We start from the raw sequence: 24491 nt of genomic DNA on the forward strand, positions 1-24491 counted from the left end.
GTAGAGCTAACCATATATGGTGCGTTACGTCACTCGACCGCACCTACTACAGTGGCTGAGGAAGACCAAAATTCCAGTCAATTCCCGCGCCCACTATAGGGCACTCCCTATGCGCCTGCCTAACCCTTAGCATTTAAACCAAATAAACACATTTGAATTATGGATATGAGATCGATTATTTTCCTATTCGCTTAACGCTTAGTTTTTAAACCAAATGGAACCTTGTAATCTCGATGTCAGAGCCATGTTGTGGGAGCGACCCCTACTACTTCCCGGGGTTTTTGGAACGTCATCGAACTGTCATCGCGAAACGCTTTTCCGTTTCCGGTAATACGTTCTAACCTGTTTCTCCCGGGATGTGTGTGTGGGAGAAACATGGCGGTACCGTTGAGGCACTGTTGGAGGTGGAGTACTTCTTCTACTGGGATCCGATTACTCGATACTGTGTGTGCTTTTAATGGAAGATCAAGATCGTCTGCTTTCGCTGCTTCATCGCTCCATGGGACTGGATGGGGGAACGAGGTGAGGCTGACATGAGGGTCTGCTGTCAGCCCAGAGAGAGAAGGTCACCCTCCCTCCTGGATCTCAGCAGACCTGACCTGGGAGCTGTTGAATGTTACAGGCTGATCTCATTGACACATGTATATATAACCTGACACGTGTGGCTAAAATCGGTGTTTAGTAGAGGTCCACATATTATTATTTTTTCACAATATTTTTATTATCATTTTTATATACCAACATCAAAGACGAGACAACAAAAGACAAAAAAAGAGAAACATACATTAACAAAATTCACAAACATAGACACACACAACTGAGTCCTTTGAAATAAATGCCACTGTTAATAATTGCATAGTGATGTTGAATGACAGAAGGTTTTAGGTAGTTCCAGCTAAAGACAAGTTGGCTGTGCATTCTTACTGTAGAGGTCATGTAAGACTGTACACTCAGACATACACTTCATGTATCTGATCTCACTAGGGTACATTAATGAGCTCAGACAGGAGAATAGGGCAGCCTAAATTGTCAGGTAGATGCATATTTGATCAGGTGTTAGGTTGTTGGGTAGGCTATGTTGTTCATGAAATGAGACTAGAGCTGAATTAGAAATGAACTTTTAAACCTTTATTACACCCCTGTTACGACTCCTTCACTGATCTGTGTAGAAGCTGTCAAACGATCCCCTGGCCAAGGTTAGGACTACATCATGTGCTTTGTGTTGTGGTTCCTCTAGTCATTCATTCGTGACTGACATGTCATTGCTCTTCCTTCAGGAGCGGTCCTCCGCTAGGCCTTCACTCACAACCTCCCTCAGCTCAGCTCTGACCAGGTGAGCATCACTAACATCTCCCTGTGTTGTTATATCACAAGAGATAGAAGAGATTCCTTCCTTGACATGTTTTTGCACTAAGTTGTACAGTGTATTTATTCACTCATATTGGTACTGTATATATTGTGTGTCTTGAGTATTGTTGTGTCGTCGTCTCGTTGTTGGATGTACTGTAGCTTGTTCAGCGTGGAGAATACCAAGTCATGTTCCTAGTGCACTGTACATGGTGAATAAAGTTGAATTTAATTGAATTGAATTCACATGATAATGCTTTTCGTAACATTATTTTTCCTCCCCTTGTAGGCACAAATCACGGTTGCTTTATCCCACACCAAAGCTTTGCTACTGTAAAAGGATACACAGCGATGCCAAACTAAAGGACCCCTTCCTACTCGCCCAGAAAGACCTGAAAGATCTGTATAATGATATCAGAAAGGTACATGTTTGACCTTGGTTTCCGTCTTTGAGCCCTCTATTGTAGAACGGCGTGCACTTCTTAAGCGCATACAATACACTATGGAAGTCCATACGACATAGTTCAATAATGTAACTCCATAACTGGAGACGCTCATAATTATATGGACAGGCATTATCTCAGACGGCCGTTGATTCCACTTCCCTATAACGATTACGACACTACGTACGAAACTAAAGTCACCAAAGTCTCTTTCCTATTCTTCTAGCACCGTGACTGCCAATGGCACTTGTTTCTTATCGAAGGTTTTTTCCTTGCAATGACTGTTGTATCGTTGATTGACTTACTTAGACAAATCGACTTATTGTAAGTCACTTTTGATAAAACAGCGTCTGCTAAATGACTTAAAATAACAAATACCTTTTGTTGTTGTTGTGGTCTCTTTGCTACACAGGAGCTCTTCGTGTCCAAAACAGAGCTGAGGTCTTTATGTGACTACTACTTTGACGGGACCGGCAAGGCCTTCCGCCCCATGATCGTGGTTCTGATGGCCCGGGCCTTGAACACCCACAGCAACAGAGACGGGTAAGACACCAGCCTGGGTCCACACCAGAGACGGGTAAGACACCAGCCTGGGTCCACACCAGTGTGCGTAGTGGTGGTCTATTAGGTGGTCTATGATCGCAAGGTTGGCAGATCGGCGGTTCAAGCCCCGGCTGGCCACAGGTCGAAGTGTCCTTGGGCAAGACACTGAACCCCAAATTGCTCCCAATGAGCGGGCCGGCGCCTTGCATGGTAGCTTGCCGCCATTGGTGTGTGAACGTGTGTGTGAATGGGTGAATGAGAGGCCGTCGTAAAGCGCTTTGGAATAAGGCGCTATATAAGTCAGTCCATTTACCATTTAAAAGGAAAATCTAAGGGAACACACCCTGTGTTTGTTGTAATTACCTTATTGCAGGAGAGCGTAGGGAACATAATCATACTGTACTGAATTCACTGTATCCACAATAGACCTTTCATGAAGTGACTGAGCTGCCTTTAGGGACTAGAATGACCACAGCTGTTAGTCACGTCAGTCGTCTTCACCTGCTGAATAATTGATACAGGAAGTAAGACTCTCTTTCTCTCCGTGTAGAGATCTGATCCCAGGTCAGCGGTCCATCGCTATGATCTCAGAGATGATCCACACCGCCAGCCTGGTGCACGACGACGTCATCGACGGCTCGGGCAAGCGCAGGGGGAAGACCACCATCAACGAGGTCTGGGGCGAGAGAAAGGTACACCGAGGCCTCAGAGCCGGGAGTACTAGGGGGCGGCTGTGTCTCAGGAGGTAGAGCCGCTGTCTAACGATCGCAAGGTTGGCAGGTCGGCGGTTCGAGCCCCGGCTGGCCACATGTCGAAGTGTCCTCGGGCAAGACACTGAACCCCAAATTGCTCCCAGTGAGCGGGCCGGCCGGCGTCTTGCATGGTAGCTTGCCGCCATTGGTGTGTGAATGTGTGTGTGAACGGGTAAATGAGAGGCGGTTGTAAAGCGCTTTGGATAAAGGCGCTATATAAGTGCAGCCCAGTCCATACTTCAGTGAAAACCAGTGACAAGCACCGTTGGTTGACTATGGCTACGTGTGTGAGAGTGACCCTGTGTTCTGTCCTCTCTCCCCAGGCTATCCTAGCAGGTGACTTCATCCTGTCAGCGGCCTCCATGGCGCTGGCCCGTATAGGCAACAACACGGTGGTGTCCGTGCTGTCTCAGGTCATAGAGGACCTGGTCCGAGGTAACCACGCTTCCTTCGTCTGGTTTGTGTCTCAGTTTTTTTCCGCTGTCACCCTACAGTAATAATAATAATAATACTAACTTGGTTTTATATAGCGCCTTTCTCAAACCCACGGACATTTTACAGACAGAAAGTCAGACAGACAGACAGACAGAACAGAAACAAAAACAAAGAAAACAAAAGACAGCGGCAGTGACGAAACTAGACTAGGGGCCAAAGGCCTTGGTGAACAGATGAGTTTTGAGGGCTGATTTGAAGGAGTCCAGGTTAGGGGCGGCAGGAGAGAGTACAGTACATGAAGCAACTTCACTTTTTAACGGCTTGAATTACTCACCCGCTCGCTCTACTTCCATAGATGTCGCAACTGTGTATTTACCAAGAGGAAATGAGTATTCAGCGCTCAAGTGGCGTAACGCAAACAAATCAGGTGTGAACCGCTGTACAGATATTGATCTTGGTGTTCCAGGTGAATTCATGCAGCTGGGCTCCAAGGAGAACGAGAACGAGAGATTCAAACACTACCTCGAGAAAACCTTCAAGAAGACCGCAAGTCTCATCGCCAACAGCTGTAAAGCAGTATGTACGTTCTACCTCCACAGGAATACCCCAGCCTGGTGGCCAGGCTGAACAGGGTTTGTGTTGACGGCTGTGCTGCTCTTCCACTCCAGGTGTCCATCCTGGTGAACTCGGATCCTGCGGTCCACGAAATAGCTTTTCAGTACGGGAAGAATGTCGGTATCGCATTTCAGGTAATTTGAGATATGTGGCTTTTGTTAATCACATTTGATTATCATTTTAATATTTACATATATTATTAGTACATTTTGTTTGCCTCATAGCATAATTGCCTAAGTCATATTTTGGCCAAATGGAGATATCTGCCGAACTGTACTCTCCTAACACTGCTGATTCACTGTGCGTTATTGCCTACTATGCCATCAGCCTATCAGAATGCTTGTTACATTCCAAAATCACTATCTGTGAAGTCATCTCTTTGACATAGGCATGTTTGACACTACATACAAAGATGGCTCGGCTGACCACAAGTGAAGCATGACTTAGGCAGTTATGCTATGAGGCTAACGATTTGTAACTGTGTGTATATCATTTAGGTTTATTTTCTCTGTGTGTCTTCCGTCTGTAGTTGGTGGATGATGTGCTGGACTTTACGTCATGCGCCAAACAGTTAGGGAAACCCTCGGCTGCAGACCTGAAGCTGGGCTTGGCTACTGGACCGGTCCTGTTCGCTTGTCAACAGGTGCGTGTGTGCGGGTGTGCCAAACACACTCAACAAAGTTTGTTGTAATGGCAACAAATGCTAAATAAGTACCAAATTGGTCTGAAATAATCAGATATAGATAGAACAGAAATTTGGTACAGTACAGCTGACCTTTTTCTCAGGGTCGATGTCTGTCAAAATACAGCAGCTAATATGACACCTAACCGCTTCATCTGTGACAGTATGTTTCTCTGATTTCATTGTAGTTTCCTGAGCTGCACGCAATGATCATGAGGAGGTTCAGCACCAGTGGAGATGTGGACCGGGCCTGGCAGTACGTGCTTCAGGTGAGCCCAACGATGCCTGATACTAAATGCGAATATGGGACAGACAGATCCACCGCCACATTTACTTTTTGTGAGGGTTGTTCGTGTAGTAGTTATTCACTGAGAATAAAACAAACAATTGACAAAAATATCAGTGCATAACATGACACATGCAATAATTGCAGTTGCCACTACTCTAATTTTTTGTGAGGACCCCATCTATCTATCTGCCTTCCCAGTCTTGTGCACTATATTATTTACTTGTACAAGACAACCATCTCAGTGGCCTTGCGGTTAGAGTGTCCACCCTGAGATCGGGAGGTCATGAGTTCGACCCCCAGCCGAGTCGTACCAAAAGACTACAAAAATGGTACCCGACGCCTCCCTGCTTGGCACTCAGCATTAAGGGCTGGATTGGGGGTAAGACCCTGCGACATACCAGCGTCATGTCCAGGGGGTGTACTTGTACATCAAGCCGCCTCACGCTACGGAAACAGGAGATAGACTCCTGACCCCTAAGGGCCATTAGGCTCCAGAACCGTCGGTTCTCAGCGCTACTTAGCCTGCTTCAGGCAGCTAGGTACAGTTCCAGACAGCGTAGAGAACACAGTCACAGTAAACTGTTTTCCGAAGTAATTCTGCAGGTGTTACGGTCAGGGCTGCCGCTATTTATCATTGTTAGACCACCGTTAGTGCTAGCGATATCCATTTAACACCATTAGTGCTAGCGTCAAAAAATGTCTCCTCTAAGGTTAGCCGCGCATTGATCGTTTTCAGTCCCCAAAAAAAAAAAAGTGTCGCCTTTTTTGGGCCATGGACAATTTGCATCCCTGCTTTAAGGAGACTCATCCTGATTGGTTGTTTGCCCCCTCAGAGTGACGGCGTGGAGCAGACCCACTACCTGGCCCAGCAGTACTGCCAGGAGGCCATCAGACAGATCAGCCTGCTCACCCCCTCCCCCGAGAGGGACGCCCTCATCAGGCTCACCCAGATGGTGCTCACCCGCGACAAGTGAACCCCACCCACCCCAACACACCCCCACCCCCCTAAAGGCTTCACTCCAGGCAGCTACCTGTGGAAAGTCCCTCTACGGGGGAGGGGAGATGTCGGTCAGGGAGGGGGGGTCCGGAGGATGAGGAGGAGGAGGAGGGGGAGGTGGAGGGTGGTTATGTTACATCAATGGTTCTGGGAGTTTTGGTTCTGAAGCAGGGGGGGTCCTGCAGGAATGACTTTGAGATCCACGGCCTCATGTTACCCACGGTGTGTTCCTCACCTCTCCTAAACACTTTTTTTTTGTGGAGGGGGGGTCACTAAACAAAGAACCACACGATTATATTCACCTGTTGGGTTTTCAACGTCAGACCTGCAGGACCCCTGGCTGAGCTGCTCAGAGGACCAGATCCCTCTCAACTGTGTTAAATCATCTTAGTTCAGTGAATTTGTACATAAGTCACAGCAGTGAGGTTTGGACGTAGGACATTTTGTTTATTCAGAGGGGCTCTCAAAGGGTCGCTGTTGAAAACGGCAGATTTTCACTGTATACAGTACTGTAAACGCAGACACCTCCCTGACTCCAACCGGCAAACTGTTCCGATCATTGATTGTAGTTCATGTTTCACGCTGGGTACTGGGTAGGGGGGGGGATCATTTTAACTCCAGACAAGATGGAAGATGGGTAATCATTGTTGTTGGGGTGTGTGTGTGGATCTGTGTTAAGATGTTGCTTGAAGATCCGTCCGCATGGCAAAGGCCCAATGTCATTTGTTTGTGTCGACTATCTACTAATTGGATTGTTATGTGAAGTACTTCTGTTAAGAGTGCTCCCTAACAACAAGGCCTTAACATCTGCAACGGCTACGTACTCAAATTAAAAGAGAAGATATTTTTTAAGCGAAGCCTCTACTGTTCTTTTTTTTCATTTCCCAATCACCACACCACTACAGTACTGTACGTAGGAGAATGGTTTATTATAAAAGACTGTACATGAATCTTTCAATTAACATTATTATATATACAAATTAAAGGGCAGACAGACAAGCTTCGATATTTTCTACCCCATAAAATTAAGCTGGAACAATCGTATAATAATGTTTGATAGATACAGACACAAGTATCAAGGCTTTAGCTGCGGTGTCCTGGTTTGGTCGACAGAGAGGAGGAGAGCAGGTAGTTCCATGTTGTTGTGAGTCCAAGACACAAGCCTGGAAGAGGAGACGTGTGTCTTGTGCCAGGAGACGGCTGTGTCCTCCAGGAAACCCCGACTTCCCCTCAAGAGAAAGGTGAAGTTGCCCCTAGACACTGGTCTTGGGTCAGTTTTGCTTTTTTCGCCCACCAATGGTTACGGTTGAGATTTTGGGGAGGTCAAACTGATCTCAGATCTGTGCCTAAAAGGGGCAACTTCACCCACAGAGACCATGAGGTTGAAAACACCGATCTCAATTGTCAATGAAATAGATAGTCAGATGTCATTCCTAAGAGGTGAGTGTTTACTAAAACTATACATGAGGATTGACAGAGTAGTAGGGGTCATTCTGGGACAATGAAAGGAAAGAAGATGATTTCCAGACCTGAGTTATGAAACCAAACCAATGACAGGTTAAAACAATGTGATCTATTTGGACAGTTTTGTCCATTGCTGCTCTAAGGTAAAAGACTGAGGAGGTATCGGAGTTGTCATGTTGGTCTCCATCATCGCTAGGTTGTAAAACGGCAGTGTTTCGTTTTCATGCACATCGTGACAGAAGCGATTTCAAATCGAGGCCCAGTAACACAGCATGGATTTCAATCCATCGTAACCCATTATCGGTAGTTAACATTAGATACTTATAAGTCTACAGAACTATCTACATTTATTGAATTTTGTTCAGATTAGTAAGAAGTTATTTACGGTGACATATTTCCTAAAGCTGAATATTGAACTCAAATGAAAAAGGAATGTGTCCAGATCAAGTCTTCTGGGCTGTGAGTCACACAATCACTGCTCTGCTACACAAACAGGATGTACACATCGATCATGTACATTTAATATCATCAAATTGTTTAAATACAAATTAGAGCATTTAGAAAATAAAGACATGAACATGTCCACAAATGCCTTTTTGACTAGACAAATTAAATGATTCAAAAAAAATATAATAAGATAACCTAAATTGAGTGTAAATATGACAACATAAAATGGAAGTAAAAATGGCATTAAACATAGAGGTTACAGTACAACAGTTTATCGTTTAGAATTTCAAATGCATGCTTTTACACCAAGACTTAGTTTCAGGAATGACTGTGGTAGCCTGAAATAAAACATACACAAATAAAAATAAAAGATAAAAAGTTCCTTGATTCATAAATGACAATCTATCGAAATCTGCATTCAACATCCAAAAAACGGAATCAGCCTTGATCAGGTGAAAAGGAGAAAAATAAATGGCACCATTTTTTTGTTGAAATCTTGATAAGAACGTCTATTGGACAGTTTCTTGTTCTCTGGTGAGTTGACTGCTAGATATTGTGATTGACATTCACTGAATTTACACTACCACACACCCACCCGGCTGCTAGCTCACTCTATATATACAATTAACAGTAGTAACACTTTCACTGAAGGTGCGTACACAAGACAGCCATGACGCCTACACAACGCATCGTATGACATCTGAAAAACCTTTGTTCCACGTAGCATAACACTCTTAACACTCTTAACATATATTCACAAGAAAAACTCAAATAAAACGTATGACAAATGTAGATTTTTGACAGCGAAAAGAAACATTAATGAATAGTTTGTCAGATGTTATGTTGTGCATGTAGGACATGACGAGTACAGGATGTATAATAACCTTCAGCGGGTATTACTTGGTCTCTGGAATCACCCGTAAGACCACACCCCCCTGTGAGCATGTCATCAGCCCCTTGTGATGTTTTTTTTTTTGATTGATTGAAAACTTTATTAGAAGATTTGCAGAAGTAGGTACATGAAAGTACATATTACATACAAGGTCAACTAACAGGATAAAAACCCAAGAAAGCCACTGGCTTATTTCAATTGGGGTCCTTGATTCTCAATTCATCGTTGGTCCTTGATTCTCAATTCATCGTTATGGATTGAGAATCATCAGCCCCTTGTGATGTCATCAGCCTAACCACATCAGCACATTTATTCTTTGTACTCTATAACGTGCCCCGATCGACCCGTAACACCAAAATAAAAGTAAATAGATATCGTTTTTTTATTTATTTGTATAGTTGCAATCATTAAGGGAACAAACATTCTGTCATAATATTCATAAAAAGCTTCGTAGGGGTCAGATGTATTGTTTCGTTGGTCTCGGCAGATCAGATATGATATAAATACACTGTGATAGTAGTAGTAGTAGTAGTAGTAGTTGTAGGAAGCAGGGTCCCTTCAGTCACCGTAGTGCATGATCGACTCCACGTAGTTGCCAGGGAACAGCCCCGTGGTGCCGTTGCAGACGCCTTCATACCAGCCATCGTCGTTCTTCTTGATGATGTAGATGATGCAGCCCTCCATGAAGGACAGCTCATCGTCCTTGTCCTGGGAGTAGTCATAGATGGCCACCACTGAGGAGGGAGGGAGAGGGGGAGGGAGAGGGGGGGAGGGAGGGGGGGAGGGAGGGAGTGAGGGGGAGAGAGAGAGAGAGACACACACAGACAGAGAGAGACACAGAGAGAGAGAGAGAGAGAGAGAGAGAGAGAGAGAGAGAGAGAGAGAGAGTCAATAACATAGATCCTTGATTGAAGTTCATCAAGCGGCTTTTGTATCAAGGATACCAGGGATAACAAGGGACCGCCTCATGTTTTTAAACCGTTTAGAAACGTGTAGGGTAGAGTAGGGACGTTGTTACGTGAAGTACACCGGTGTCGTAATTGAGCCTTGAGGCGCACCTTTCTCCATGTAGACCTTGGGGGCCCACTGGGGGTCTCCGTCAGCGTAGGGGTCGCTGTAGTGCACCACAGCCGCCTCCTCCTCCTCGTAGTCCACCGGGGGGGGCGGAGGGGGGGGAGACTCATCGAACATGGGGATGTCGTCTGGGGGCGGGGGGGGAGGCAGAGTAGGGCTGTCCGCGACTGCCGAACGATGAGTATGACGAGGGGGAGAGAGAGGGAGATTAGAAGCGATACGTTCGATTCACATCAGTCAGGGGAAAACTCCAGGCCCAATCAACATCCAACATCTGGGCTGCACATGCGACCAAGCCCAACAGTTTTACATTTGTGAAAGCCCCATGCAATTGTGTCAGAGCAACATGCACTAGTGTGTGTCAGAGCAACATGCACTAGTCTGTGTCAGGCATCAGGGTGATTAGTCAGTACAGGATCGAAGGCATGACAGTGAGTGTGGTGCATGCTGGGTAAAGTACCTCAACATCACTTATTCAGTGGATTGCTGTGGAATGTTCTAGGTTATCTGTACAACCTGTTATCGTGACGATGCTGCACTCATGCACAGTATAGCCTGGGGGTGGGGGATGTTCTTCCATCCTATTCCCATTATATTCCCAGAAGACAGACACGCTCCTTGTCATGTTGTATAACTCCCATTAATAATTTACTTTAGATTGCTTGATAATGATAATGGGGGAGGGGAATAGGTTTGTTGTGAATGTGATTAACTGGTTAACTGGTTCGTTGAATCAAGTTATTTGCAATGTAGAAACGGGAGACAACCCTTTGAATTAATTCTTACAGAGATGAATTGTTTTTTTTTATAGGAGCTACTACAGTACATAAGTTCCTACCTATTTCGACGACTGAGGACAACACATTTGTATTCTATGCATCAAATAATGTTGCGTATAAACAAATCCTTTTTGTGTCAGATTTAGTCTTGGTCTTGCAACTACTCCAGTGTCAGTTAGGGGAAGTGGGATGCCCCATGTTTCGTCCAATCCTGTGACTCCACACAGACACAACCGCGTGAATCCATCACCGCCTTGTGATCGACCTCAAATATAATGTATTCTGATATACAAAGACAGTATTTATGGTGGGTTGGTAACTTAAGCCCTAACATGCTTTACATTATAAGAATGCATATAAATAATAATAATAATCAGAATCACCTATCAAGTCATGAGCAAATAAGTAATGTCCAAAGCCATACAGTAGGCCTAGACGGCAGCCTGAATAATAATTCATATCCTCAGAGCCACCGGGATATGACATTACGATCCCTATGGAGCCATACCTGAATATCCAACATGACTCCACTCAGACATATAACAATTAATGGGAGCTGAGGGATTCTCAGAGCTGTCTTAAACAGAATGATATGCCATTTTGCCAAGACCACCCAGGGTACAATTATAGCAGTTGAAGTGGGAAATGAAAGCCATCTTGCTAGAGAAATACTGCCAATAATTCTGCCAGTAACTCAAGACATTAATCTGTCCCAGAATAGCATGGTAAGCTTCTTTAAGCACACACACTTTTATGTCGATCTCACACACACACACACACACACACACACACAAACAATAATTGTGTACGGTTTATACAATGCTTTCTTGAATTCTACAGTACTGTGTATGTGTGTATGTTATACTGCACACGTGTGACTTTGTGGAAATATCAGTCGCTGCGGCCAACTCCCTTCTTGAACATTCTCCCGAATAACCTTGGAACCGAGCCAGTCGTCTTGCGCAATATTTATTCTCCATTCCTGGACTCTCTTGAGAAGGTGTGGAAGAAGGCAATGGTAATAGGCGTGTGTCAGAGCGCTACTTACTAGCAGAACTACTAGCAATACAGAGAACGGAGGAGGAGTGGTATCAAAGGTTTTAAGGCAACAAGACAAAGACAGGTTGGTGAGCAGGCTCGGTGCATGCTAGCTGTTGTGTGATCGGGGGGGAGAGCTACTCAGGTGAGGGAGTGTGCTTGGGGTGAGAGCTACGCAGGTTAGAGGTGGGGTGAGGGAGGGAGTGTGTGTGGCCTCTGGACTTACTGTTCTCCTGCACCCTGGCCACAAAGCCTGTCAGAGGGATCTGTGGGGTGAGCTGAGGCATGGGGGGAGGGGGCGGAGCGATAGACACTGGAAGACACACGCACACAGAGAGAGAGAGAGACACACACACACACACACACACGCACACACAGAGAGAGAGAGACACACACGCACACACACAGAGAGAGGGACACACACACACACACACACACACACACAGAGAGAGAGACACACACGCACACACACACACACACACACACACACACACACAGAGAAAAAGAGAGGGGACGCAAATCCAGTTGACAGAGAGGAGGAGGGAGGATGGAGGGAGGATAGAGGGAGGAAGAAGACAAACAGAAGCAGACATCAGTCACCAGACACGACAGTGACGATAGTGAAACACCTCAAGCCCCCAAACCAAAATCAACACAACAATACCAACAAGGACAATTAAGAAACACACACACACACGGCAGATAGAGAAGTTAGCTGTGAGGCTTGTGTGTGACTCTACTAGGCAAGAGGAATGTGAAGTGTGATATTTACTACAGAGCGTAGAAACAGAGTGCTGTGCTTCTGCTGTGAAGTGCAGTGAAGTCTATTTTTGTATCCGTCGGACGAAGGGCTGTCACACAGGGATTATCTTTGACTGTTCTCGCATACTTCCTGCTCCAGATCCAGATCCACAAACGAGTACTGGTGCAGTGTCTGCACGCGGCCACAGGGGGGCGCTGTACGCAACCTACAATTCACCTAGAATGATCAGTCTTCCCTGACTTGCTGTCCCAGCAGAGGAGAGTTACACAGAGTGACAAAGCTTCTACCTCATCGTTATCCCGCGTAATTGAGATCAAACGTACCGAACCGTAAAGCGAGGGGATAGACGTAATGACAAGGACAGGAATTTGTCTGATAGTTTGGGGTTAGGCTAGGCTAACACTTTATGTAGGCTAGGCTAACACTTTGGGCTTTGATTGATGTTCTGGATCATTAGGGATGCTTCCTCTCTCTCTCAGTCTCCCTGCCTCTGTCTTCTCAACATCCAGACATCTGTAGGCCTGCACACACTTTAAACAGATGGTCGTTCCGATTTATTCACCAGACTTTTATACTGTTAGTGAATGAGAGAAATGGGAAAGGCAATTCCCCATTCAACACAGCGCAGGAGGGAGGCTGTCTGACTTGACTTTCATGTAAGAAGTTCAGGCCTAATGATGTTGGTGGGGATCAGAAGTCCTTGTACAGGCAGACACACACCACAGGCTACTGTGTGTGTGTGTGTGTGTGTGTGTGTGTGTGTGTGTGTATGGGTGTGTGTGTGCTCCCCTCTGGGGGGGTTCGTGTCGAAAGAGACAGGACAGAACTAAAAATAAAACACCTCGCTTGAAGTTGGTGGACACCTTGAGCTAGCTAGCGGTCACCCTGGGAAAGCTAGCACAAACGTTTTAGGCGATGTCGTGAAGGTACTATGAGTCAAGTTGTGTTTCCTTGACTGACATATTACATATCGTTAGCCTCATAGCATAATTGCCTAAGTCATGCTTCACTTTGTATGTAGTGTCAAAAACGCCTATGTCAAAGAGATGACTTGGGCAGATAGTGATTTTGGAATGTAACAAGCATTCTGATAGGCTGATGGGCATAGTAGGTAATAATGCACAGTGAATCAGCAGTGTTAGGAGAGTAGAGTTAGGCAGATATCTCAATTTGGCCAAAATATGACGTGGGCAATTATGCTATGAGGCTAACGATATCAAATATATAAGATATCATGTCAGTGATCTACATAATGTTATATTTAATGGCCATGGTACACATGACCATCATGCACTGCTTTGGACAGAATGCACAGCAGCGGTCATAAAGCGTCATGAAGTCTGATACTCTGTCATGTCGACAGCAGCTCATGTCAGGCGTAGGGGACGATATTCAGATAGCGCGTCGCCTGAGGCCGAACGGCCGGGACTCTGCGTTGCTTTCATCGATTGGTCTGCGTCGTATCTACCCGGGTAATCAGAGGACCAGACATTCTAAGTCAGTTGAAAAGCCTTAACATGCACTTTCAGAGTGGAGGGAAGTCGATACAGCTGTGAGAAAAAAACACCCTTGACCTTGGGGAGGCTAAAGACTGGCTTTTGAATACATAACTAAACTGTTTAGCCTGCGAAGGATGCGTTTGTATGTGGATGACCACTGGGGAGAAAAAGAGACATGTACAGAACCGTTTACATTCCTGGAGAGCAGCTACATCTCTATGACTGAGGGACCGGGTGGGGTGGTCATATACTAAACTGGTGAGGTTAGCTTACGCGCACATACCCAATGAGCGCTATCGAAGTCTGAGGTACTGTCGAACACCGACCCTGCTCTTAAAGGCTGATACGGCGATATAACGTTATAACGTGTCGTATAAAAGCAAAAAACAGATGTTGACAGTTGGTGGTTGGGGGGGGGGGGGGGGGTTGGTGGGGGGGGGGGGGGGGGGCAGACATGCTGGTGTCTTACTTGAGTTCTGGTTGTAGGCGGGAGTACCCCCGTTAATGTGAGGCTGCTGCTGCTGCTGCTGTTGCTGCTGCTGCTGTTGTTGCTGTTGTTGTTGTTGTTGTTGTTGTTGTTGCAAAGAGAACTGGGAAGACACGGAGGGGGCGCGGCGGTAGGTCCCCGTGGCCGAAACCATGGAAACGGAGGAGCTGTTGGAGCCGTGCCGCGAGATCTGGCGCGAGATGGTTCCGAACTGGGACATGGGGATGGGGCCCAGACCAGGCCCGGGAGCCACTGCTAGAAAACACCCAGAGAGAGAGGGAAGACAGAGAGATAGAGGAGAGGAGGAGGGGACGGAGAGAGAGGGGAAGACAGAGAGATAGAGGAGAGGAGGAGGGGACGGAGAGAGAGGGGAAGACAGAGAGATCGAGATGGAGGACAGGAGGAGGGGAAGGAGAGTGAGAGGGAAGACAGAGACATAGAGATGGAGGACAGGAGGAGGGGAAGGAGAGAGAGAGGGAAGACAGAGAGATCGAGATGGAGGACAGGAGGAGGGGAAGGAGAGTGAGAGGGAAGACAGAGACATAGAGATGGAGGACAGGAGGAGGGGAAGGAGAGAGAGAGGGAAGACAGAGAGATAGAGATGGAGGACAGGAGGAGGGGAAGGAGTGAGAGAGGGGAAGACAGAGAGATAGAGGAGAGGAGGAGGGGAAGGAGAGAGAGGGGAAGACAGAGAGATAGAGATGGAGGACAGGAGGAGGGGAAGGAGAGAGAGAGGGAAGACAGAGAGATAGAGGAGAGGAGGAGGGGACGGAGAGAGAGGGGAAGACAGAGAGATCGAGATGGAGGACAGGAGGAGGGGAAGGAGAGTGAGAGGGAAGACAGAGAGATAGAGATGGAGGACAGGAGGAGGGGAAGGAGAGAGAGGGGAAGACAGAGACATAGAGGAGAGGAGGAGGGGAAGGAGAGAGAGGGGAAGACAGAGACATAGAGGACAGAAGGAGGGGAAGGAGAGAGAGGGGAAGACAGAGAGATAGAGGAGAGGAGGAGGGGAAGGAGAGGGATACAGCAGAAGGGAGGGAAGGGATGTGTGTAGAGAGAGAGAGGGACAGAGAGACAAATAGAGAGAGAGAGAGAGAGAGAGAGAGAGAGAGAGGGGGGGAGAGAGAGAGAGAGTTATAGAGAGAGAGAGAGAGAAACAAAGAGGGAGAGAAAAACGAGAAAACCCAGAATGAGAATCAGCTGACAGCCATAACAAGAATGGACCCAATTGGTTAGAACCCCCCAGAACAAAATGAACAGACTGCAGCATCACCACCAATCACAGAGGGAGAGCAGGAACCAATCACAGAGGGAGGAGCAGGAACCACACCAAAGCCTTAAACCTTTAACGTAACCTCAGAGTGATAATCAACAGGAAAGGAGCCATGAGGGTTGAACTCCCCTGATCATAGAGTAGATAGGTACTAGAGTAGATAGGTTCACAGTCATGTTTCATTAGAAAACGGAAGAAAAACGTTAGAGGAAGGAACAGAGGGAAGGAGGGTAGGAGGATAGGAGAGATGGGGCTGGTCCTTGGGCTGCCTGTAGGGGTGTTCTGGTTCTACATTAACTTGTCTGTTAAATGACATGACAGTACGGTTTGGGGGTTTGCTTTTAGATTACTGGACAGCAGCGCTCAACTGAAGGTTACTGAGCTTCCAGTACACACACTTCACTATGTCTCTTTTCACAGACACAGACCAAAAGGTAAAATCACACGTGGGGAGTTTGAGGAAGTGATGAAACGGGGCAGCATTGTAAATGGACTGACTTATATAGCGCCTTATTCCAACGGCCTCTCATTCACCCATTCACGCACACATTCACACACCAATGGCGGCAAGCCCGCTCCGGCCCGCTCACTGGGAGCAATTTTGGGGTTCAGTGTCTTGCCCAAGGACACTTCGACATGTGGCCAGCCGGGGCTCGAACCGCCGATCTGCCGAACCTTGCGATCATTAGACGCCGGCTCTACCTCCTGAGACACAGCCGCCCCGGTTGGACCATACTTCAGGATCTGTTGAGTGTGTGTGTGTGTGTGTGTGTGTGTGCGTGCGTGTGCGCGTGTGTGTATTATTCCAGTACAGAATGCATTTTTCTCCACTCGAGCATTTCCTGTTTACTGCACGAGAACAGAAGCTCTCTGGAGAGGCTCAGAGATGTAGAGGGTCTTAACCAGAGGAGCTCTGGCCTCAGAGGAGCTCAGCTCAGCGTTCACCCCCACCACACTCTGACGGTTTCTCGTCTTTGTGAATAGATGATAAAAAAACAGTTCGAGGTTGTTATTTGTCAGCAATCTAGAGCGCCAGCCCAGACTCACAGCAGGGGATCTGTCAGCTGTCATGATGTTGGCTGTCACACCACGTCAGACACCTATCTAACAGGAACATCAGACGCACTCAAACATTTCACAATTGCTGCAAATTAAAACATTTCACAACAACTCATTAAACGTAAGCGAGAGTGTTGTGTGAATCAAAGCTGTGACAGCAAATCAGACCGTTGACACACCATTATAGAGCCATGATTTGACACACACACATACACACACACACACATACACATAGTGGGGGAAATAAGTATTGAACGCATAAATATTTTCCAGTAAATGTATTTCCAATGAGCCTATTCAAGTGAAATTTGCACCAGACTTTGGTATTAACTCAACCAATCCAGACAAAAAATCTAAACATTTAAGTCCACATCGAAATAAAGCAAATTTCACTTGAATAGGCTTATTGGAAATACATTTACTGGACAAAATGTTGAGGTGTTCAATACTTATTTCCCCCACTGTACACAGACAACCCCCAGTATGATTCATGTAGATACACGAGGTGATCTTCCCACAGTTTAATCAACCATAGGCATAATCCAAAACAATATTTCACATTCACACAAAGCAGATAATAGCCCAAGTAATCTTAGCTTCGTACCACAGCAGAAGAAGTCTCTCTAACCCATATTAAATCACATAGGCCTATTAAATATTAATTTATCGTAAGACAAACCGCTTCAAATTAGAACGGCATAAAGGAAAATTGGTTTGTTTCAGAACATTTGTAATGTAAATCTGTGGTCATTTAAAAATCAACCGAGAGTTAACAGGGTTGGTATTTCATGAAATATACCTTGGGGCTTATATGGAAATTCAAAATGTTAATGAATCATTTATTCCTATGCATTCTAACATGCATACTTGCTGGGGCCTAGAGGTTTAAAACCTAAAAAAGCTAATTACATTAGAGACTTTTTCGAGGCACTTAAAATGATCGATTGAGAAACAGCACCGAAGCACCAAAGCACCGAAGCCCCATCACCCCAAGTACTGACCCCGCGCACGCACACACACACACACACACACACACACACACACACACACACACACCCTCCGTGTCCCCCCCACCGTGAGCAGCCAGACAGATTTGAGGTTCCTGATAGTCCACCAGAGCCCAGGTGCAGACAGAGAGAGAGCGGGTGGCGGAGGGTCTTGGGGGGGGGGGTCTCACCTATAGGTGGGGCTGCCACATGGGGGCTTAGCCCTGGTAGAGGAGGTGGAGGAGGAGGACCCCCTGCCATTGGGGGAGGGGGGGGAGGGGCAGGGGGGGGTGCCCCCATCATTGGGGGAGGGGGGGGAGGAGCGGGAGGGGCCCCCATCATAGGGGGAGGGGGGGGAGGGGCAGGAGGGGGGGCCCCCATCATTGGGGGAGGGGGAGGGGCAGGAGGGGGGGCCCCCATCATTGGGGGAGGGGGAGGTGGAGGGGGGGCGCCTGGAGGACATTGGAGGGAGTTAGTGAGTGTTCAGGGTCGAAGGTTAAACAGTGATGGACTTACACATACGGGCTGTAACACACATGAACATCAACCCTCTGGAAACAACAACAGCATTTGAGTTTGTTACGATACAGAACATCACAGAGACACAAGACCTGGACACACACTGGTGTACAAAACTCACACACACAGGCACACACACACGCACACACACACACACACACACACACACAGACACACAGACACACAGACACAGACACACAGACACATAAAAAGAAACACATGCGTGCGCAGTGCACACACACACTCTGTATACATGAAGGGTTCAGTGTTACCATGGTGACCGGGCTCACAGCCAGACAGCCCTGCGGTTCACTGCTCCTCCAGCTTCTCAGCATAGAGCTGATCCTAGACCGTGTAGATGTGTGTGTGTGTGTGTGTGTGTGTGTACGTACAGGTGTGTGTGTGTGGGAGGAGGGGAGGGTTCTGTTCTTCACACACGGGGGGACATGGGGCTGACATGTAGCTCACTTGGACCAGAGCTGGACTGACATACGTGTGTGTGTGTGTGTGTGTGTGAGAGTGTGTGTGTGTGTGTGAGCTCACCTGGGCCAGCGTGTGTGTGTGTGTGTGTGCGTGTGCGTGTGTGTGTGTGTGCTCACCTGGGCCAGTGTGTGTGTGTGTGTGTCTGTCCATACACGTGTGTGTGTGTATCCATACACGTGTGTGTGTGTGTGTGTGTGTGTACCTGGGCCAGCGTTGGGGATGGAGGGCGTTGGCACGGCGATGGGGAGGCCGATGCTGCTGCTGCCGCTGTTCTCTCTGCTGCCACTACCCCCACTGCTACCACTGTAGAGAGGAGGGGGGGGGAGGGGGGGAGAGAGAGAGAGAGGGCGAGAGAGTGAGGGGGGGAGGGGAAGGGAGAGAGTGAGAGAGATGGGGGAGGGCGAGAGAGTGAGGGGGGGAGGGGGAGAGATAGAGAGGGAGAGGGCGAGAGAGTGAGGGGGGGAGGGCGAGAGAGTGAGGGGGGGAGGGTGAGAGAGGGTGGGAGAGAGATAGAGAGAGTGAGGGGGGGAAGGGGAGAGAGAGATAGAGAGATTTAGGACACACCATTCCATGTTTATTCAGGGCACCCTACAGCAGAGGTGGTATCACTACCTCATCTGTGCGCTCGGCCGCCACACCTGCGCCCCCCCTGCCCCCCTCTGTCCCATTTACCATCCTGTAGCAACAACCTTCGGTCGCGAGCCAGTTCCTCTCACACTCTATAAAAGACACATTAGCTCTGGGTGAAAGACATTTCACGCGGTGGTGCGCCTGTGTACCTACCTACCGCACACACTGCTACATTCATAAGCAGTCCGGAGGCAGATTCACATGGTTAAACAAGCTTTATCCACAGTCAAACACTATTAATAATAGTAATATTACATTTTGCAGACGTTCTTATGGAGAAAACTACAACAAGACAAGCCTGACAGCGTCAATAACATATAGCATGTTTCAGCCAACGTGTGCGTGTGTGTGTCTGTGTGTGTGTGTGTGTGTTCGGTATATCTACAGCCACAGATGACAAAGATAGGAGAGAGAGAGAGAGAGAGAGAGAGAAAGAGAGGAGCGCAGAGAGGCAAAGACGAACAGATTCATTCAAGAGATTTCATTTAGGGTTTTTTGTGTGATGATTTTGTGGTGATGGAAAGACACGAAACAAAAGGAGAGGAGAGGAGTGGAGTTGAAAGACCTGCTAGAAATACAGTGTGAGAGAGAGAGAGAGAGAGGGGTGTTTTTTTCAAAGCGGGAGTGTGTCAGAGATGTGATATGTATGTCACGCCCAGGCTAAGCCCTTCCTGGCCTTGGGGTCGACCCTGCGGCTCCCAGATAAATGGCCTGGGTGGCTAAATCCCCTCCTCCTCTCCATCTCTGGCCTAGATCCCAGCCTCCCTCCTCCCTACCCCCCACCTCCCTCCTCTCATCTCTACCAGTCTAGCCCGGGGCTAATAGGGGCTAATAGGGGGGGGGGGGGGGCAGGTTTCACGTCTCAAATAGTGAAAATACCACCGCTCATCCGTGATCAGACTTTGCTGAGGTGCTGGAACTGAAGAGTATCAGTAGAGTCCAAAATAACAGCATCCGCACTCAAACACTGTGCAAAAAATGTTTTTCGTCAGGCGAGAAGGTCTATGACCGAAAGCTTGCAATAAACTATGTTATTTTGCACTCTACTGATACTCTACAGTAACATATAGCATGTTCATGTCTCGCCATCGCTTTAGTTGAGATTATTTTCTTTAAAAAACCTTTAACGAAATCTCTTGAATGAATCTGTCCATCTTTGCCTCTCTGCGCCCCTCTCCCTCCCTCCCTCCCTCCCTCCCTCTGTCTGGGAGGCAGAAGCTCTCTGCTCCATCTCTCCCGCCTCCTGTGCTTGTCTTTCAGTCTCATCTCAAGAGATCAAATTTCATCTAAATCAGATCACCAGAGCTCTCTCTCACTCACTCACACACACACACACATAGACACCCTCTCTCTCTCTCTCTCTCTCTCTCTCTCTCTCTCTCTCTGTCTCTCTCTCACTCACACACACACACACACACCCTCTCTCTCTCTCTATGATGTCTCTCTCTCACACACACACAGTCTCTCTCTCTCTCTCTGTCTCTCTCTCACACACACACACACACACACACACACACACACCCTCTCTCTCTCTCTCTCTCTCTCTCTCTCTCTCTCTCTCACACTCACACACACCCTCTCCGTCTCTCTCACACACACACACACACACACTCTCACTCTCACTCTCACACACACACACACACACACACACACACACACACACACACCCTCTCTCTCTGTGTCTATCTGTCTCTCTCACACACACACACACACACACACACAGAGATCCAGCTTATAGGCTCTATAATGAAGGATTAATGCCGTAGCAACACAAGCCTAGGTTAGAGGGAGAGAGAGGAGACACACCGGAAGACAGAGTGTTCCACTCCACATTACCGTGGTTACGACTAAACCGACGGTGTTCTTTTTACTGCAGGGGTGGCTCCATTGGGTGGGGTGTGTGTGTGTGTGTAGGGGGGGTCCAGTGGAGTACAATTGTCTTATAACTAACATTCAGGTGATGACAGCTAACTATTTTGATAATAAAACACACTAAAACCCATGAATAACATTAGCGAATGTGGAAAGTGGCTAACAGGAAGCTATCTGTCGTAGGGCCAAACTCCTCTTCCATAACTCCGTTTAAGGAGGGGCGCGGCTTCGGATTAGCGGGATTTTAAACCTTCCGGGGTGAATCCCTGTTTGAGCTCGAGCAGCACAGCACTCGGGAGATTTGTGCATCTGAACTGCGTTAAATGAGTTTCGGAGTCGACCGATATATAATAAAACAAGCCAAATCGTGACGCATAATGTAGCATGGATCTATTAGTAAACCATGATTCATAATGGTTCAGCATCGACTCATCTGCTGGCAGCAGAAGATCTGGCGAGCACTCTCTGTCCTCTCAGGGTGTGAAGAGGAGGAGAGAGAGGGAGAAGAAAGAAAGAAAGAAAGAAAGGGTGCGAATGTTAAGGAGTGAAGGAGTGAATCGATGAAAAGAAGTAGAGAAAGTACAGAGGAGAGAAGAGAGAGAATGAGAGAAAGAGAGAATGCGCCAACAGAGAGCGAGAGAGAGGGAGAAAAAAAAAGTGATGTAATATTTATTGCCATTACAGTTAGCATTACATTACGGCCTTTTTAGCTAATGAGCCAGCTTCAATCAGTCATAACTCTCCTGCACTCTCTCTCCTGGGGTTTGGGATGACAGAGTTTCTAGGGGTCTCTCCTCCACGTATACACGACTAGGGGTTTAATAAACCACACTTTGCATCGCAAGCTTTTAGAGATTAATTTCCAGAAGTCTTCCAGCAAGGCCTTGTCAGTTGGATGTTGGATTTACAGTGGTAGAGGAAGGAGGGGGGGGGGGGGGTGAAAGCACGGTGAGCTGATGAGCTACAGTGAGAGGAGATTAGAGAAGTTGGTGAGGGCGTGGTGGGGGTACAGAGGAGTTGGGGAGGGCGTGGGGGGTACAGAGGGGTTGGGGAGGGCGTGGAGGGTACAGAGGGGTTGGTGAGGGCGTGGTGGGGGTACAGAGGGGTTGGTGAGGGCGTGGTGGGGGTACAGAGGGGTTGGTGAGGGCGTGGTGGGGGTACAGAGGGGTTGGTGAGGGCGTGGTGGGGGTACAGAGGGGTTGGGGAGGGCGTGGTGGGGGTACAGAGGGGTTTGGGAGGGCGTGGTGGGTACAGAGGGGTTGGGGAGGGCGTGGTGGGGGTACAGAGGGGTTGGGGAGGGCGTGGTGGGTACAGAGGGGTTGGGGAGGGCGTGGTGGGGGTACAGAGGGGTTGGGGAGGGGGTGGTGGAGGTACAGAGGGGTTGGGGAGGGCGTGGTGGGGGTACAGAGGGGTTGGGGAGGGCGTGGTGGGGGTACAGAGGGGTTTGGGAGGGCGTGGTGGGGGTACAGAGGGGTTGGGGAGGGCGTGGTCCTACATGTGTGTGTGTGTGTGTGTGTGCATGTTCACGGGCGTGGTCCTATGTGTGTGTGTGTGTGTGTGTGTGTGTGTGTGTGTGTACCTGTGTGTCCGGGTCCTCTGGGTGAGGGAGGCGGTCCTCCCGGGGCTGTGCTGGCTGTGCTGGGCCCCCAGGCGGGCGGGGCTGGTCATGTAGTCGTTGGGGACGGTGGGCGGCTTGACGGGCTCCAGGGTCTTATAGGGCGTGCTGCGTCTGACCAGCCAGAGAGAACCACCACGTCATTATCGTCACGTAATTTATTCATCAGAATTACAACCCAGAGGATTAACGTCTTGATTAGTGCTGACGACTGCTGTTCCTCTTGATCTCAAACTGCCCTGTGTCAAAATGTGTTTGACTGATTGGACTGACGTTGGACAAAGTCCTACTCTGCATATATCGATTAATAGTCGTATCAATCAGTCAAAAAAATCGGCAATCAGATATTATCGCTGATACATGATCCTTGAATATCCTATATCGGACACACCTATATATTGGATTGTTTAGCTAGCGGTAGCACAAGAGGACACCGATGGAAATAAAAACGTTACCTCTTTCCTTCTACGGCTCGTAAAAACCATCTTACCCCAGAGTGCCCCGCCCAGACATGGGAGGGCTTGGCGGCTTCTGTGTGGGTGGATTGGTCCTCGATAGTGTCCCTCCTCCTCCTCCTCCTCCTCCTCCTCTGATTGGCTGGTTGTTTCCATGCTGCTGTTGTAGCAGAAGAATTCAAGAAGGAATACTTTGAGAACTTGTATGTGGTTGAAGCACAGACACACACAGACAGTAAGACTACTTAAAAAAAGCAACCGATACAAGTCCTAAAGCTGACACAGGCTTCCCAGATAGCGCTCGTTAAAAGTTACAACACACTACATTTAGCTAATGGCTCATTCTACTAATGTTATAACTAAAGTAAGTTCCAATAAGCCCTTGTTTTTCTGCTGCAGTTTGCAAAAGCACAAGTTAGTCATTTCTAATGGCTGACGTTAAGTCACAGGGTGGTAGGGTGCTGGCGGGGTAAATAACAACAGGGGAAATCCCCCAAAAGACCTCTGGCTATCGGCTAAACGTTGTGGCAGGTCTGAATACACACCGCTGTGCTCTACCACGTACGCCAAGCAAATAACAAATAAACCGACCCGATAACTGAAGCTATGCTCCAACAGATCGCTCTTGAATTTTTCACGACTTCTGGGGTTATTGTTTTAGCAAGAGTCATCCATATTCAGAGAGAGAGAGAGAGTCATACATATTCAAGAGATTCAAAAGGGCAAAATGTAGTTGTTTTATCTGGGAAACCCATGCAGCTGATAAGATGACCAAGGACAAATGTATGGACTAATCTATTACACATCTATTACACATCTATTACACATGTACTACTAATGTATGGACTAATCTATTACACATGTACTACTAATGTATGGACTAATCTATTACACATGTACTACTAATGTATCAATACAGTAAAGGAATAGGTTACTAAGGTTACTACGGCTCTAGTCATGGAAGCTACTGCAGGATCTTCACTACTGGTATTATGGGTAGGTTGGGGGGGGGGGGTAGGTTCTGTGGAGGGGTTGAAGCAGCCTATCAATAAT

The 24491-nt window shown here is 47.6% G+C and overlaps 2 protein-coding genes across 4 annotated transcripts in view; one reads left to right on the forward strand and one right to left on the reverse strand.

Annotated features, from left to right (window-relative positions):
* Positions 1-367: 367 nt before the first annotated feature.
* pdss1 (prenyl (decaprenyl) diphosphate synthase, subunit 1) lies at positions 368-6169 on the forward strand. The gene is made up of 11 exons (XM_080547611.1): positions 368-522; positions 1278-1333; positions 1637-1769; positions 2203-2333; positions 2884-3025; positions 3409-3520; positions 3987-4096; positions 4189-4269; positions 4665-4778; positions 5006-5086; positions 5940-6169. Exons 1-11 carry the CDS (start codon positions 376-378, stop codon positions 6078-6080), a joined length of 1248 nt encoding a protein of 415 aa, XP_080403737.1. The 5' UTR covers positions 368-375; the 3' UTR covers positions 6081-6169.
* A 2810-nt stretch (positions 6170-8979) lies between these two features.
* abi1a (abl-interactor 1a) overlaps positions 8980-24491 on the reverse strand; it is a 52830-nt gene continuing 37318 nt past the window's right edge. The window contains exons 4-11 of one of the 3 annotated variants that reach the window (XM_080547648.1): positions 23474-23598; positions 22948-23097; positions 19069-19169; positions 18056-18316; positions 14529-14801; positions 12024-12110; positions 9965-10147; positions 8980-9640 (exon numbers count right to left, since the gene is read on the reverse strand). In XM_080547648.1, coding sequence (XP_080403774.1) covers positions 9465-9640; positions 9965-10147; positions 12024-12110; positions 14529-14801; positions 18056-18316; positions 19069-19169; positions 22948-23097; positions 23474-23598 — 1356 coding nt within the window. In that variant the 3' untranslated portion in view covers positions 8980-9464. The remainder of the gene's footprint in view (positions 9641-9964; positions 10148-12023; positions 12111-14528; positions 14802-18055; positions 18317-19068; positions 19170-22947; positions 23098-23473; positions 23599-24491) is intronic. The other 2 variants (XM_080547650.1, XM_080547649.1) reach the window with 2 other exon arrangements.

This window comes from Nansenia antarctica, assembly GCF_963989245.1.
Source record: "Nansenia antarctica genome assembly, chromosome: 17".
Lineage (NCBI taxonomy): Eukaryota > Metazoa > Chordata > Actinopteri > Argentiniformes > Microstomatidae > Nansenia > Nansenia antarctica.